The sequence below is a fragment of the Euprymna scolopes genome, chromosome 17 (genome assembly GCF_053919585.1).
Source record: "Euprymna scolopes isolate OS-2025 chromosome 17, ASM5391958v1, whole genome shotgun sequence".
Classification (NCBI taxonomy): Eukaryota; Metazoa; Mollusca; class Cephalopoda; order Sepiida; family Sepiolidae; genus Euprymna; species Euprymna scolopes.
Genome location: NC_136498.1, coordinates 29,999,271 through 30,012,727, shown reverse-complemented (window position 1 = coordinate 30,012,727; position 13,457 = coordinate 29,999,271). Strand labels below are relative to the sequence as shown.

The window sequence follows — 13,457 nt, the reverse complement described above, 5'->3', positions numbered from 1 at the left end:
AAAAACTCGCTCAATATATGTTACCGTGACATAGGTTGAGATATATTCGGCAGGTTTTTAATAGTATTTTGTCTAGTTTTTTTTTTTTATTATTTATAACACCTTTTCCCAAACTTACGGTGTTAAAGAGGGAGTGAGGCGCCATCTTGAATTTTCCAATACATCGGTAAACACTGTATGTTTCTCGAGCTGAATAAACATGTTACATTGAATAAAAACACGAAAAATATATCCAGTTTGGTAGAAAAGTAACTTATCTTGCCTTTGATAACATTTATTTGTTATATATTTGTTTTTTGACAACTTTTTCAAATCTATGTGTACAGTAATACGAACCCTTAATTTTTTTTATTTTCACATATTGTTTTTAACTATTAAATTTTGTCTATGCATTAATGAAACCTTGAGACAAAATCTTGTGTGCATGTTTCTTGCTTATACAACATGAATAAATTCACTTTTTTATTAACTATTAGTCAAATATTTTTTCAATTAAAAATCAAATAAGAGTAAATTAAAATAATTTTTTTAAAAATGATGTTAATATAAAGTTTGATATGTATACATTTTTTATATTTGTATGTACACAATACACTTACATTAATTAACCAATCATTATGAATTTTATAACTGCTAGGCAAAAGGCTAGGTAATATGGGCTATATTTAGTTTGATTTTATGCAAAATGTGTCAAAATTTAGATATCCTAGATTTCTTTTTTAAATTTTAACTATATATATTACACAGTAATAAATATTCCATAAATTTCAGTTTCTTAGTATTTTAAAGGGTTTTAAGGAGCATAATATGAACACATCGTCATATTTAAAAAAAATTAAATATTTCAGATTTGCATTAAATTTTATTCTTAGTCATTAGACACTCATTGAACAAAATTTCATGAATTTCAGTTTTAAGTTTTAGACATTTTCTAGACTCAAAATCAGATAATGGATTTTGATAAAAATTTAGAATAAGGATTCTAAACATTAGGTTTAGTAGACTATATCCTGATCTTACTCTTATGAGGTGGCATCTGTTCAGTGAATTCATTTTACCTATCCTGGGAAGGGTATTCTTTCAATTTAAAATAAATTTGTAAATCTAACTAGCTCTTTATCAGATAAAATTTAACGGATATTTTATATTCATTTCGGCTCTATTGTTGAATGCAACTTGCAAGAAACCGTTCCTCTTCTTTGTATTAATAAATCTCTCAGATAAAATTAGGGAGGAGCATTTATTAGTATAGGCAAGAAACCAAAATATTTAAGAAACAACTATACAACAAATGAATGTTACCAAAGGCAAGATAAGTTGCTCTTCTAGCTATCTGGATAAGTTTTTGGTGTTTAACTTATTTAAAAGTATTTAAGTTCAAAACACAAGTACTGCTAGGTTGCTAAGTTAGAATGACAAGATGGCAGACATGAGACAGTCAGCTTTGGAGTCTCAATAAGTGCTCAAAATTCGAAAATGAAACAAAATACTGATTGAAATACAACCAATAAATGTCACTGTGACTTATTGGATTTATCTTGCCTTTGGTAACATTTATTTGTTATATATATTTGTTTATTGACAGCTTTTCGATTTGTTGTCTATACTAATAAACGCCCCCTATGGAAATTTAATAGTTTTACATATGCTAGGAACTCGAGACTTCTGGAAAATCTACAACAGTGTAGTAAATAATGGGCAATCAACAATTCCCCCACTAACCAACAATCACGAGGTTGTCTCCTCAGCAACCGACAAGGCTAACATGCTTGCCAGTCGGTTTGCCTCAAACTCCACACTGGACTCTTCCAACCACCCCCTACCTGACTTTCCTATGCGGACAGACGCCACACTAGACGATCTGAAAACCACCCCTGCTCAGGTGCATGCTATCATAAAAAACCTTGACACTTCAAAAGCATGTGGACCCGATCTTATCCCAGCTGTGCTATTAAAAAAGTGCTCAGCCGAAGTAGCTCCAGTTCTCTCCAAACTCTACAACAAATGTCTTAATGAAGCTTGCTTTCCGGGCTGTTGGAAAACTGCTTCTGTTGTACCAGTATTCAAGAATTCTGGCGAAAGGACAGACCCATCAAATTATCGCCCCATTAGCCTCCTCCCACTTTTTGCCAAAATATTTGAGACCATAATTAACCATGCTCTAGTCCATCATCTTACAGATGCTAAACTACTGACTGACAAACAATATGGATTTAGACAAGCCCGTTCCACAGCAGACATCCTCACTGTGATCTCTGAACGTATATACCATTCACTGGACAAAGCGGGGGAAGGCAGAGCGGTAGCTCTAGATATATCTAAGGCTTTTGACAGGGTATGGCATGAGGGTCTCCTCAGTAAAATCAGATCATACGGTATCACTGGTAGAATACTTAACATAATTAAATCCTTCTTAGATAAGAGAAAAATCCAGGTAGTCCTCGACGGTCGCACATCTAAACAATATGATATAAATGCGGGAGTGCCCCAGGGTTCTATCCTTGGACCTCTATTGTTCCTGATATTCATAAATGACCTCCCCGACAACATTGCCTCTTAGATGGGTATATATGCTGATGACACTACACTCTATGGCAGACACGACAAGAAGACGAATGAACACATTTCTAAAGAAATGGCAGAAACACTAGAGGAAGACCTCCAATCTGTAGTGGAATGGGGACAAAAGTGGTTGGTCGCGTTCAATGCTGCCAAGACTAAACTAGTTTCATTCAATAATTACAAGAAACCCTCTCTACCACCCATAGCAATGGCCAACGACTCTTTATCTGAGAGTCCATCTTTCAAACTCCTTGGCCTAACGTTCACAGGAAACATGAGTTGGAACAATTACATTGAAGGCATTGCCAGGGCCGCTGCAAGAAAGGTAGGCTCTCTCTACCGTACTAGAAAACTACTAACACCCGAAAGTATCCTGTACCTCTATAAGGCCACCATTCGCCCATGTATGGAGTATTGCTGCCACATCTGGGCTGGTGCATCTGCTACTAGTCTCTCACTCCTTGACAAGGTTCAAAAGAGAGTCGCAAACCTGATAGGCCCTGAACTGGCATCTAAGCTTCAGCCTCTGTCCCATCGACGAAATGTTGCATCCCTCTGCCTTTTCTACAAGTATTTTAGTGGTGAATGCTCTGACGAACTGCAATCACTTGTGCCCCCACGACGCGAGCACCCTCGACAAACCCGACAGGCTACTAGATCCCACCCCCACACTGTAGAGATCCCTAGATGTAAAAGATCTTTTTACTCCAATAGTTTCTTCCCCAGAACCGCAAGACTCTGGAATTCCATTCCAGGTCCCTGCTTCCCCAACAGTACTGACGTGCAGAAGTTCAAGTGTAACGTGAACCGACACCTTGCTGCCCAAATCCCTACATAATACCCCAGTAGTTGTTGCCCCTGATAGTAGCCCCCTACACCAAAGTGGCAATTTGCCTTGTTTGGGGTGAAAATGTAATTAAAAAAAAAATTTAAAAAAAAAAAAAATATAAAGGAAAAAACTCTTGTACCTTAGTTATCTTCTTGCCAAAGAACCTTTGGAAACATGGTGATCTGCCTTTGGTTTAGAGCAAGTGATGACAAATCAGAAGATTCATACGGATATGCTTATTGACATCGGCTTGTGTTAAATTTCATGATAATTCTCACACTTGTAAATTGTTAAATAAATCAATTTATTAATCCACATAGAATCACTTGGTGCTTATCCAGAATTCTCCTTATATTAAGAAACAAAAATTAAGAAAAATCAATATGATTTATGTAATGTACCCGTGATGCAAAGAAAATATCATATTCCAAAAATCATGCAAATTGATTAAGTAGTTTTATATTTATAAATAAAATGGTTTTTAAATGATTAATAGAGATTTGTAGACATTCACAACAAAAATCTTGCAAATTTGAATTTTTTTTTTTAAGAATGTTTTCAAGATGATGTTGCAAGACGATCATTCGTCGTTTAGCTATAAAATTTGATTTTAAAAATAAAATTACTTAATCAATTTATGTGATTTTTGGAATACAAGTTTTTATTTATATTTGTTTCTTACTATAGGAGTAATTTTGAACAAGCACCAATCGATTTTAATCCATTTCTTTATACGTGCACCTTACCACTCACAAACTACTTTGCAACAGAATGAACATTATGTGAAAACGAATCCTTTTTTATTTATTCATTTAAATTAACAATTTTTCTATCGTGATCTAATGAGTTTGTTATTTGTATTATATTAGATTACTAGCATGCTACTACGCATTGCCTGCTCATAAAATATGCTTAAATTTGATGTTTTAATTCATGCAAATTTCTTATTTATTATCAAGAGCCAATTCTCTGTACCTAATATATAGTGATTTCAAAAGATAAAAAATTAGGACTTGAGTGCCATAGACTGGTATTGAAACCAAAACATGTAGCTGTACAGTGTTATTCATTATCATCCAGATTTTTAGTAAAACGCATAAAAAATATATTTGCGCATGTGTGGAAGATACATGTTTAGTTATGCATGCTAAGTTCCAATTTTTCAATTTTGACTTCATAGCAGCTATTTTTACTAGATAAAAACCAAATTGAATTTGTTCCACAAGTCCAAATCCCCTATATATCAAGTTTCAAGTCTGTTGGCCAAAAATTGACAGAGTAGTTTGGTAGAGATTATTCCGCACGCACGCGCACACACAAGGTCACTTTTATCTCTACTATTATATATATATTATATAAAAGGAACTTTGTGTGTTTGTTCCCTATAGACTCAAAAACGGCTTGGCTGATTTTTTTAATGAAATTTCACATGAAGGTACTTTATGTGCCTGGCAGTGTTCTTAAATAGGTTTTATATTGATAATCAAAAGAAAGAAGGAACAGGCAATTTTGACCAAAGATAACACCTTATACAGTCTAATATCACGAGTGCATTTGAGAAGTTTTTGTATGATAATATAAAATTAACAGTAGGTTCTTTGATATGACAGGGGCATGTTCAAAATGAATGTTTGTGTTTAGAGCACAATTAAATGATGAGACTTGACTTTTGCATTTTAAACTTTAATTTAAGCCATTATATAAAAATAATTTTATGAAATCAACAGTAGGTTCTCTACAGTGCAATGTACTCCAGCGTATTGTGGACTAAGGATTGAAAAATGGCCGATTTTTTACTGATTTTGATGACGATAAGATATGGGAGGGTGAAACATTTGTTGATCCTCATTTATTTCTAGGCAACGTCGGGTTTCCTTGCTAGTGTGTGTGTGTATATATATATATATATATATATATATATATATATATTGTATTGGTAGTAATAGTAATTATTTGTTTGTTTAAAACAAAATATATAAGTGTGTCAACCAAAAGAGTGCTCAATGTTTAGACAGAGCCAAAATAAGTGAATTTATGATGTATAAATACAATGGCAATACGCAATGTTTGAGTTGAAACAGCCAGAGTTGTCCTTGGCCTGACGAAGCGATTCCCTTACTGGGTTTTCGCTGAAACATGTATGCTTATGTGTAGCCATTTGTTTGTAAACTAAATTCACACACACACATATATATATATATATATATATCTCACAATCATTTTATTTTTTGCCTTTATCAACTTTATTGTTTTTTTATTTATAGCTTGCTGACTTTCTCCCCGTCTTGAAGCTGTATGATTTATTATACTCAGACACGGAAGTTTTGCCAGTGCCAGACATCACCAAACCTCAGTCAACACATGCTTTAGCTAGTACTTCAATCTGGATACATTTAAATAAAAAGGCCCAAACTGATAAGGCCAGGCTACAAAGACCAATACCTCATGCCTTAAAGGATCATCTCGAGTAAGTTTGCCTTTTTTCATATGCCCATATTTTCTTGTTTGATTGTCTTTTACTGTTATTAGTCCGAGAGCAGGGTTCGCACAGGCTTATTTCTTTTACTACTTTGAAAAGGCCTTGAAAATATGGAAAATGTCTTGAAAAGGGCATTTTTTATTCAGTAAAAATTTGTGTCAGAATATTTAAAAAAAAAAAAAAAAATAGCAAAATAAATATTATGAAAATATTTGAAAATATTAAGTAAAACACTGTTAAAATATTTAAATATTAAAAATAAAATCAAAATAAATACACTCTTCTGAAATTGCATCATATTATTTCCAGTACTGTTGATACAAGAGTTACACCACTTGATCACGAAACTACTTGGTGTTATCAATATATTTTATGGATGCAGCCGAAGTGCAATTCAAAATTGGAATAATAGTGTTAAAATATCATTTTCTTGGTTTATTGTATCATTCTTAATATATCAAATTTTGTATTTAAAACTTAAATTTTGTCTGGCTTTGAAAAGGCCTTGAAAATGGATATTGAAAATCTGTATGCACCTTGTATAGTGTCTATTTTTAAGCATGAAATGCGTTGCACTTTATGCATAACTGAAAGGGAAGTAAGACGCTAAAATTAGGATTTAGATATTATAGAAAATTAAACAGTTGATAGGAAAATTCTTGCTTAAAACAAAGCAGTATTTATATAATAATCCTATTCCTGTCTATTTGTTCACAATTTGATTAATATTACAAAAGGTACACTGTTTCACAAATTAATTTTTAGACTGAAAACAAACTTTTATACACTTTTATTCCATCACCATTTCTATGTATACTATTTATTCAAAGGAAATCTACATTACAGAAGTTAACTAATTTACATATTACATTAAAAAAATCTATTTTAATAATTATCTCTGTTATTAATAGTTTATGGTAGTAGAATTGTTTTAATAGTTCTGTTTAGGAATATTTGATTTATTTAATCTATATTTAATTTGCTAAAGCCGACATCAGTTCCTCTTAACCAGAAGTCAGCTTTTATTTAAACTATGAGAGTTATTTCCGCTTGACTGATTTTCATAAAAGAAGATGGATGTGTTTTATGTTTACATGTGGTCTACTTTCAGGAAAGTCCTAATAGCATTAAGAGTTAGGACATTTTGTGTATCCTGAATAGTATGTGACCATACTATTTGCCTAGTATTGTTTCGACCTGGTAATGCCGGATGTTACAGCTTGTATTTATATAATAGATTATTCACTCATTGACTAGCAACCAATCAGAAGCCATAGAATGAACTTGCCCATCTAAGCATGAATGATTTATATGAAAAATTTAGAAACTAGGTGAAAGAATATTTCAAAAAAAAAAAAAAAATTTTTATATATAAAATGAAATCTACCAAAATTTTGCTTTAGCACAAAATGAGTTGATGTGCCGTTGAACTACTTAAATATTTTGACTTTTAACACATTATTTTTCAGGTTTTTAAAGCAAACCCTCAATAACAAGAATTTATTGCTTGGAGATTATAAAATTGCACTACTGTGCAATGCTTGTAAGTAGATTTTCTATTTCTTTTTTTTTTTTTAAAACAAGAACCCAAGTTTTCCCAACTGGGCAAACTTGAGTCCTTGTACTGGAAAAATATCCAGTAAATAAAACGTTGTTTAGTAAATCGTTATTTTTTGCCTTTCCATACACCAAATATTGATATAAATATCACTAAAACATCCGCTGGGTCATAAGCTTCATTTCAGTACCTTACTTGCCTGGGTGGATTGCCTGTAAGCTGAGATAAACCGTATCTCTCACACACACACACACACACACACACACACACACACACACAGACAGACATTAGGAAAATTTATAATAAGATGTGTACATCAAATGCATGTGCAAGAATGTTTACATTGTATCTTTTTTTAAATCTTTCTATTTGAAATATTCAAAATACTGTTCTTGTTTTGGATGTTATTCTCAGCGTTTCAGCTAATGTAACCTCTGACCTTCTTTAGGTATGTCGTGTCAAACGGTACAAGGACCCATGGTGCAGTGGATATAAGTGCTCAGTATTATTTCAGAGTGACATATTTTTAACACTTGGTTTAATCCTTACTACAAATGATACTAAAAATATAATTAAAAACTACTTAAGATTTTACCTGGTCATGGTTGATGGAACGGTTAAATAAAGCGTTCTATTAGAAATTCATAAACTCTTGATTCCACAAGATGCACATGAAAAAAGTCGAAGATTACATGGGCCAAAATGTGAGAATGACAAGATTAGAAGAGTCGTTAAAAAATCTAAGGGATACAGCATTGTCTCGTGTGCGTTCACTGCACTCTCAACTTGACCGTCCAAAGTTATTGTCAGTGCTGCAACAAAGAATTCACCATCCAAAACAAGACAAAAACCACAAACTCTGCCTATAAACAAAAAAAACATTTATTTCTTGGAGATTGCACATCATGCTTGCTCCATCAATGTTCAATGGAAGATTTGCAGAATGAGACACCTGAAACACACATCCTCTTGACATAGTCCTTCAGCTAATAGCCGTCACAAGACCCACCCAGCCCAGAGAGGCATGCTGATCAAACTGCCTGATAGTCCTTGCCAAAACCAACTACCCTGTCCAACACCCAGCTTCAACTCTACCTTATTCCTCCTTTTCGTCTTCTAGTCATGGAGAGAGAGAGAGAGACGGGGGAGGGCCTCGATTCAGGGTTTGTCGAGGGTATATTTGTCCAATTGGACATTCCAGATGCTGTATGTACTCTTTGCTTATCTCAGCATTGTTTCCAGTCATCCTGGATTTCTTGCCACTGGACTTGAGCAGTGTCGATTCAGGAGAGGTGGGGTTGGAAATTGTGCAACCTTTACCTCACAATTATACATGCAATCACCCTTACAGGATGTATCAATTGTCTTTTGAAACTGAATAGAGGCGTCTATATGTCAAGGGTGTACAAATGCAATGAGTTCATCAGAGCATATTCCATTTTAAGGGAGTGGGGATAATCTTCCAAGGCATTACATCCTCCTTTGGGAGGGGTTAATATAATATCTGTTCTGTTCTCATAAAACCATCTTCCAAGGGATTACCTACTTCTTGGAGGTGAGATAGTGTGGTATCTGTTCTGTTACCATGATACCATACTCATCAGCATCAACTCCTTTTTATCAGGAGGAGGCAGCATTCATCATCATATCATTCTCTGTCATGACTCCTATTTTCTTTTCTTATGGGAGGGGGGGGGGTAGCATATGTTCCTTCACCATATCATCCTCCCAGACAAAAAACTTTATAACCAGAGGGAGCTTGTTTTTATGGTCTATTTTTCCTTTTGAAAAAGAGGACCTTACTCTTGAAATAATCAAGGATTTTATACTATCCTGGTTATGTTTAGTATTTACGGATTTTTATATGGAAGATACATGTGAATTTGTATTTCCATGAAACTTCCTCCTTTGGAAGAAGCTGGTTAAACCTGGTTTAGGGTTCGTGCCACAGTTGTTTTTTTTTTTTTTTTTTTGAATTGTGAATGATCACTTGCAAATGTGAAGATTCTTAATTTAAATGCTGTCTTTTTGGTCTGTTTTTGTTCACATGTTGCTTCACTGTCCTGATATCCTACAGTGTTATCACCCTTATTAAACACACACACACACACACACACACACATATATATTATATATATATATATCAGTGGCGACTTTAGCCTATTGTTGCTACTCATTCCCCCCCGCCCTCTGTCAACTTCAATTCCCAACTCGTGGTCCATGAACCCAAAGTATGTCATCATAGTTGCTATTGCGTGATTCTCCATTGTATACCACAGATTGACTAATGTACCTTGCATGGTATTTTGTAAACAATCAAGATACTATATAATTTGTAGTCTTGTTAATACAGTAGATAAGATCATTTTTCTCCTTTCAAAAGTATAGAAGAAAAGAGATGTTCATTACTATGACGAGAAAAATATGTTTATGAGAATAAAGAAATTGATGACAATGACAACTAACCAGGTTATCAATTAAGTTGACAGCTCTATACACAACATTGTAGCCGCTTTTATGGGATGTTCAATGGATCTGACGGTGGCTGGACAAAGACCATCCGTTTAAAACAGCATCGTTGTATTATTTCCAGATATATTTATGAACTTTTGGCTACTTATCGAAACTTGAATAGATACGTAATTGCTTGAAATTAATGGATGATTTTTAATCCATTTTGAATAACATTGACCGAGTTATTGGTCGTGCCGGGCACAAGTGGCACTAGTCCCATCTCCACCCCTGATAAATATATATATATATACATATATATATATATATATATATATATATATATATATATATATATATATATATAGGATGTAGTCATCCACAGACACTGTTTTGCTGTATCACAACTGTTCAGTATTGCTAGACCACACCTCAAGCCTGAGATCGAATCAATAGCTATCAAGTTGATAGTTAATAAATAGCTCTATCCATCAGGTTACTGGGACAGGCGCCATCAGCAATGATGTCTAACAATTAACCACCATTCCCACAGTTTCCCATTTGTTTATTTACTAAGAGCTTTGCATTATGCTAAAACAGTAACAGTTGATATCAATTACCAAGAGTGCTCGACCCGAAAAAGATATGTATATTTAGGCAGCATTATTTCTTTCAGGCATGTTTCATTAAATAATATAGGCATTTCCTGTGTACAAATTTTGATTTTGATCCTTTCTAAGTTATTATTACTAATAACTCTTCCCCCTCAATAAGTTTTGTATAGGACGAGCCTAGTATATGAGTTTAAATGCCCATTAGGAGACTGTCTTTGACAGTGAAGGAAAAACATGCATAGGTTTGACTACAATGACCTTGTCGATGAGGTTAACCAGACATCTTTCTGACAATAGCACCATTGCTAAACACTTTAGTAACCAACATTCTTGTCCTTGGCTCCAATTTTGAAAACTTTTAGTAGACACCCAGTAACTGTTATAGTCATCTAACGTACTTCCTAACTTCCGGCGTAGTGGTACTGAAAGTGATGATAAGGCATAAGATAAGTTTCTTCACTTTTTTCTCTCGTGCTTATATCTCCCCTGTGCATGTACTTTTTTTTTTTTTTATTTAATTAATAATCATTAAAAAGTTTTTCTGTCTTACTGTTCATAAACATATATGTATTATATAAATTCAAATAAAAAAATTTATTTTTAAAATTAAATATTTTTACAGTAGAACCCTGGGATACGGTATTAAAAGTGAGTAACAAAATACAGTACAGTAGATAATACACATGTATATAATCAAATAACATTATAAATAACACCATAGGGCGGGGCAAATACCGTAACCAGGGGTCAGAAAAACATTGTATTTTATATCGTAACCTGAAAAAAATGTATTCTAGGGCCACCGTATCCCGGAGTTCTACTGTATTTATGATTTCATAAACCTATATTTCTTAAATTTTAAATAAAATAAAAACTTATTTTTATAATTCTGTTTGTAAAAGTTCAAATAAATTATTTTTGTCTGTATAAGTTTGTTAATTAATATTATACTTTTCAATAATGTCTTTTTTTTTAATATTTTATTTCAATTAATTACTTCACAATAGAAATGTTGAAAAACAATAAAAGTGAAGGAACTGATTTGCCTTGTCACCACTTCGGGTAGTGCTATGCCGAAAGTTAGGAAGTATGTTAGCTGACTATAACGCCACTAACGAGCATAAACTCCATATACTAGATGTATTAGAAATTAAAGTTAAGAAAACAAATATGGACAAAATAAATTTTAATAACTGTGATAACATTTTTAAATGCCTTTAAAAATGACATAGAACCTATTAATATGTTTAGCAACGTGTGATTTACTGAGAAGGCGGGAGGAGGGGACTTCTATAGATATCCTTAATTCAGTTCTGTTAATTATCCATAACAATGGATCTGCACAGATCTAAATTATTTGGGTCATAAGTGAATATGGCAACTACACCAGCCAGTTATTGACTGAAGCAAGAAAATTGATAAGAAAATTAGACAGAAATTGTCTACATTATTTAAGTAAATATATATATATATATATATATATATATTTATTTATTTATTTTTTTTTTTTGTTATTAGACAGCACAAATTCTGAGTATTTTGGACTTCCCATGGCTGTTTTAGTGGAAAATATACATGGAAACAACAAAAACACAACATTATTGCCTGGAAATATTGTTGCAGGCGCCCCAACTCAACCATTGGCAATGAACTTGCTGGATTCTTTGACTGTCCACGCTAAAATGAGGTTTGTTATAAAAACTTATGTTTACTTATGTTTTTTGTATATCAACGAGAATACCAGTCCCAGGACAAGTAAAATTAATTTCCCCAAAATGGAGTTCTGCACCACTTTTATGCCCTCTTATGAAGACTTAATACTAAACTTTAGGTCTAGAATCCTTATTTCAATTTTGATCAAGATTTATTACATGATTTTGATTCTAGAAAACATTTATAATTTAAGGCTTAAGGAGTCTTATGAAAAGAAATTGAAATTTAGCGAATCTTAAATGTTACTATGGATGAAATTCAATGTAAATCTGAAACATTGGAATTTTCAAATGAGATATTCGGTCCATATGCCACTTAAGAAATCTTTAAAATATGCCAAAGAAACAAAGTTGAAGATTCATTAATTGAAGTCTAATAGTTATTGTTAAAAAAAATTCAGAGATATCTGAATTTTCATGAGCTTCCACCCCTTTTTTTTTACTCCCTTTACGTAAAACTAAATTAAACTAATATATATATCCTGCATTATGATCCCTTTTGCATAGCATGTTCCAAAATTCATAATGTATGACTACCCCCCTCCCCCCCTCAACAATATTTTTTATGTCAAGAGTTTTTGAAGATGAAGAAATGATACAAATTCTGTTTTGTTTTCAGTCTCATCCACAGCATTGTCACCAAAGTTATTCAAATGGCCAAGAAAAAGACCAACATTGCATTGGCGCCTGCTCTTGTTGAAACGTACAGTCGTTTGCTCGTGTATATGGAGATTGAATCTCTTGGAATAAAAGCTTTCATAAGTAAGTTTATTCGCTGCACTATTTTTTTTTTTTTTCCCATTTCATGTAATTTATCCATGTTGTCTTGTACTTCTACTTGTCACTGGACTTGAGAAAAGCTGGATTATGATTGTACAACCCTTGCTTCACTATAAACTTGTCATCACACAGGAACCAATTCAAAGTGTATTGTCTAGAGGATATTTATTCAGATTTTGATCCAAGTTTTAGCAATATCACATCAGCATCTTCCAGCGCGGTGATGATAGCGTCTGAAAAGACTACCAATCAGCTGTTAGCAGACGACAAATATCAATGAATTTTTAAAGTTCATTTAAATTAAAAGAAATAATTTTGTTTCTTGTTTTTTTAAAGATGTTACCGCATATTCTTTGTTAAGAAAAACTTATTTATAAAGTTCATTTAAATCGGAAGAAAAATTTTGGGGGGTCAAAGTCAAAAATATATTGTACCTATTTACTATGCCTCCCCACGGGACAGAGTTAGACAC

General features: G+C 33.1%; 1 protein-coding gene across 3 annotated transcripts in view; it reads left to right on the top strand.

Moving 5' to 3' along the window:
• The window catches only part of LOC145296725 (mediator of RNA polymerase II transcription subunit 23-like), a 171,730-nt gene that overhangs the window by 87,439 nt on the left and 70,834 nt on the right, over positions 1–13,457 (top strand). For all 3 annotated transcript variants that reach the window (XM_080142729.1, XM_080142727.1, XM_080142730.1), the window contains exons 12-15: positions 5,656–5,858; positions 7,340–7,413; positions 12,012–12,180; positions 12,825–12,967. In XM_080142729.1, coding sequence (XP_079998855.1) covers positions 5,656–5,858; positions 7,340–7,413; positions 12,012–12,180; positions 12,825–12,967 — 589 coding nt within the window. The remainder of the gene's footprint in view (positions 1–5,655; positions 5,859–7,339; positions 7,414–12,011; positions 12,181–12,824; positions 12,968–13,457) is intronic.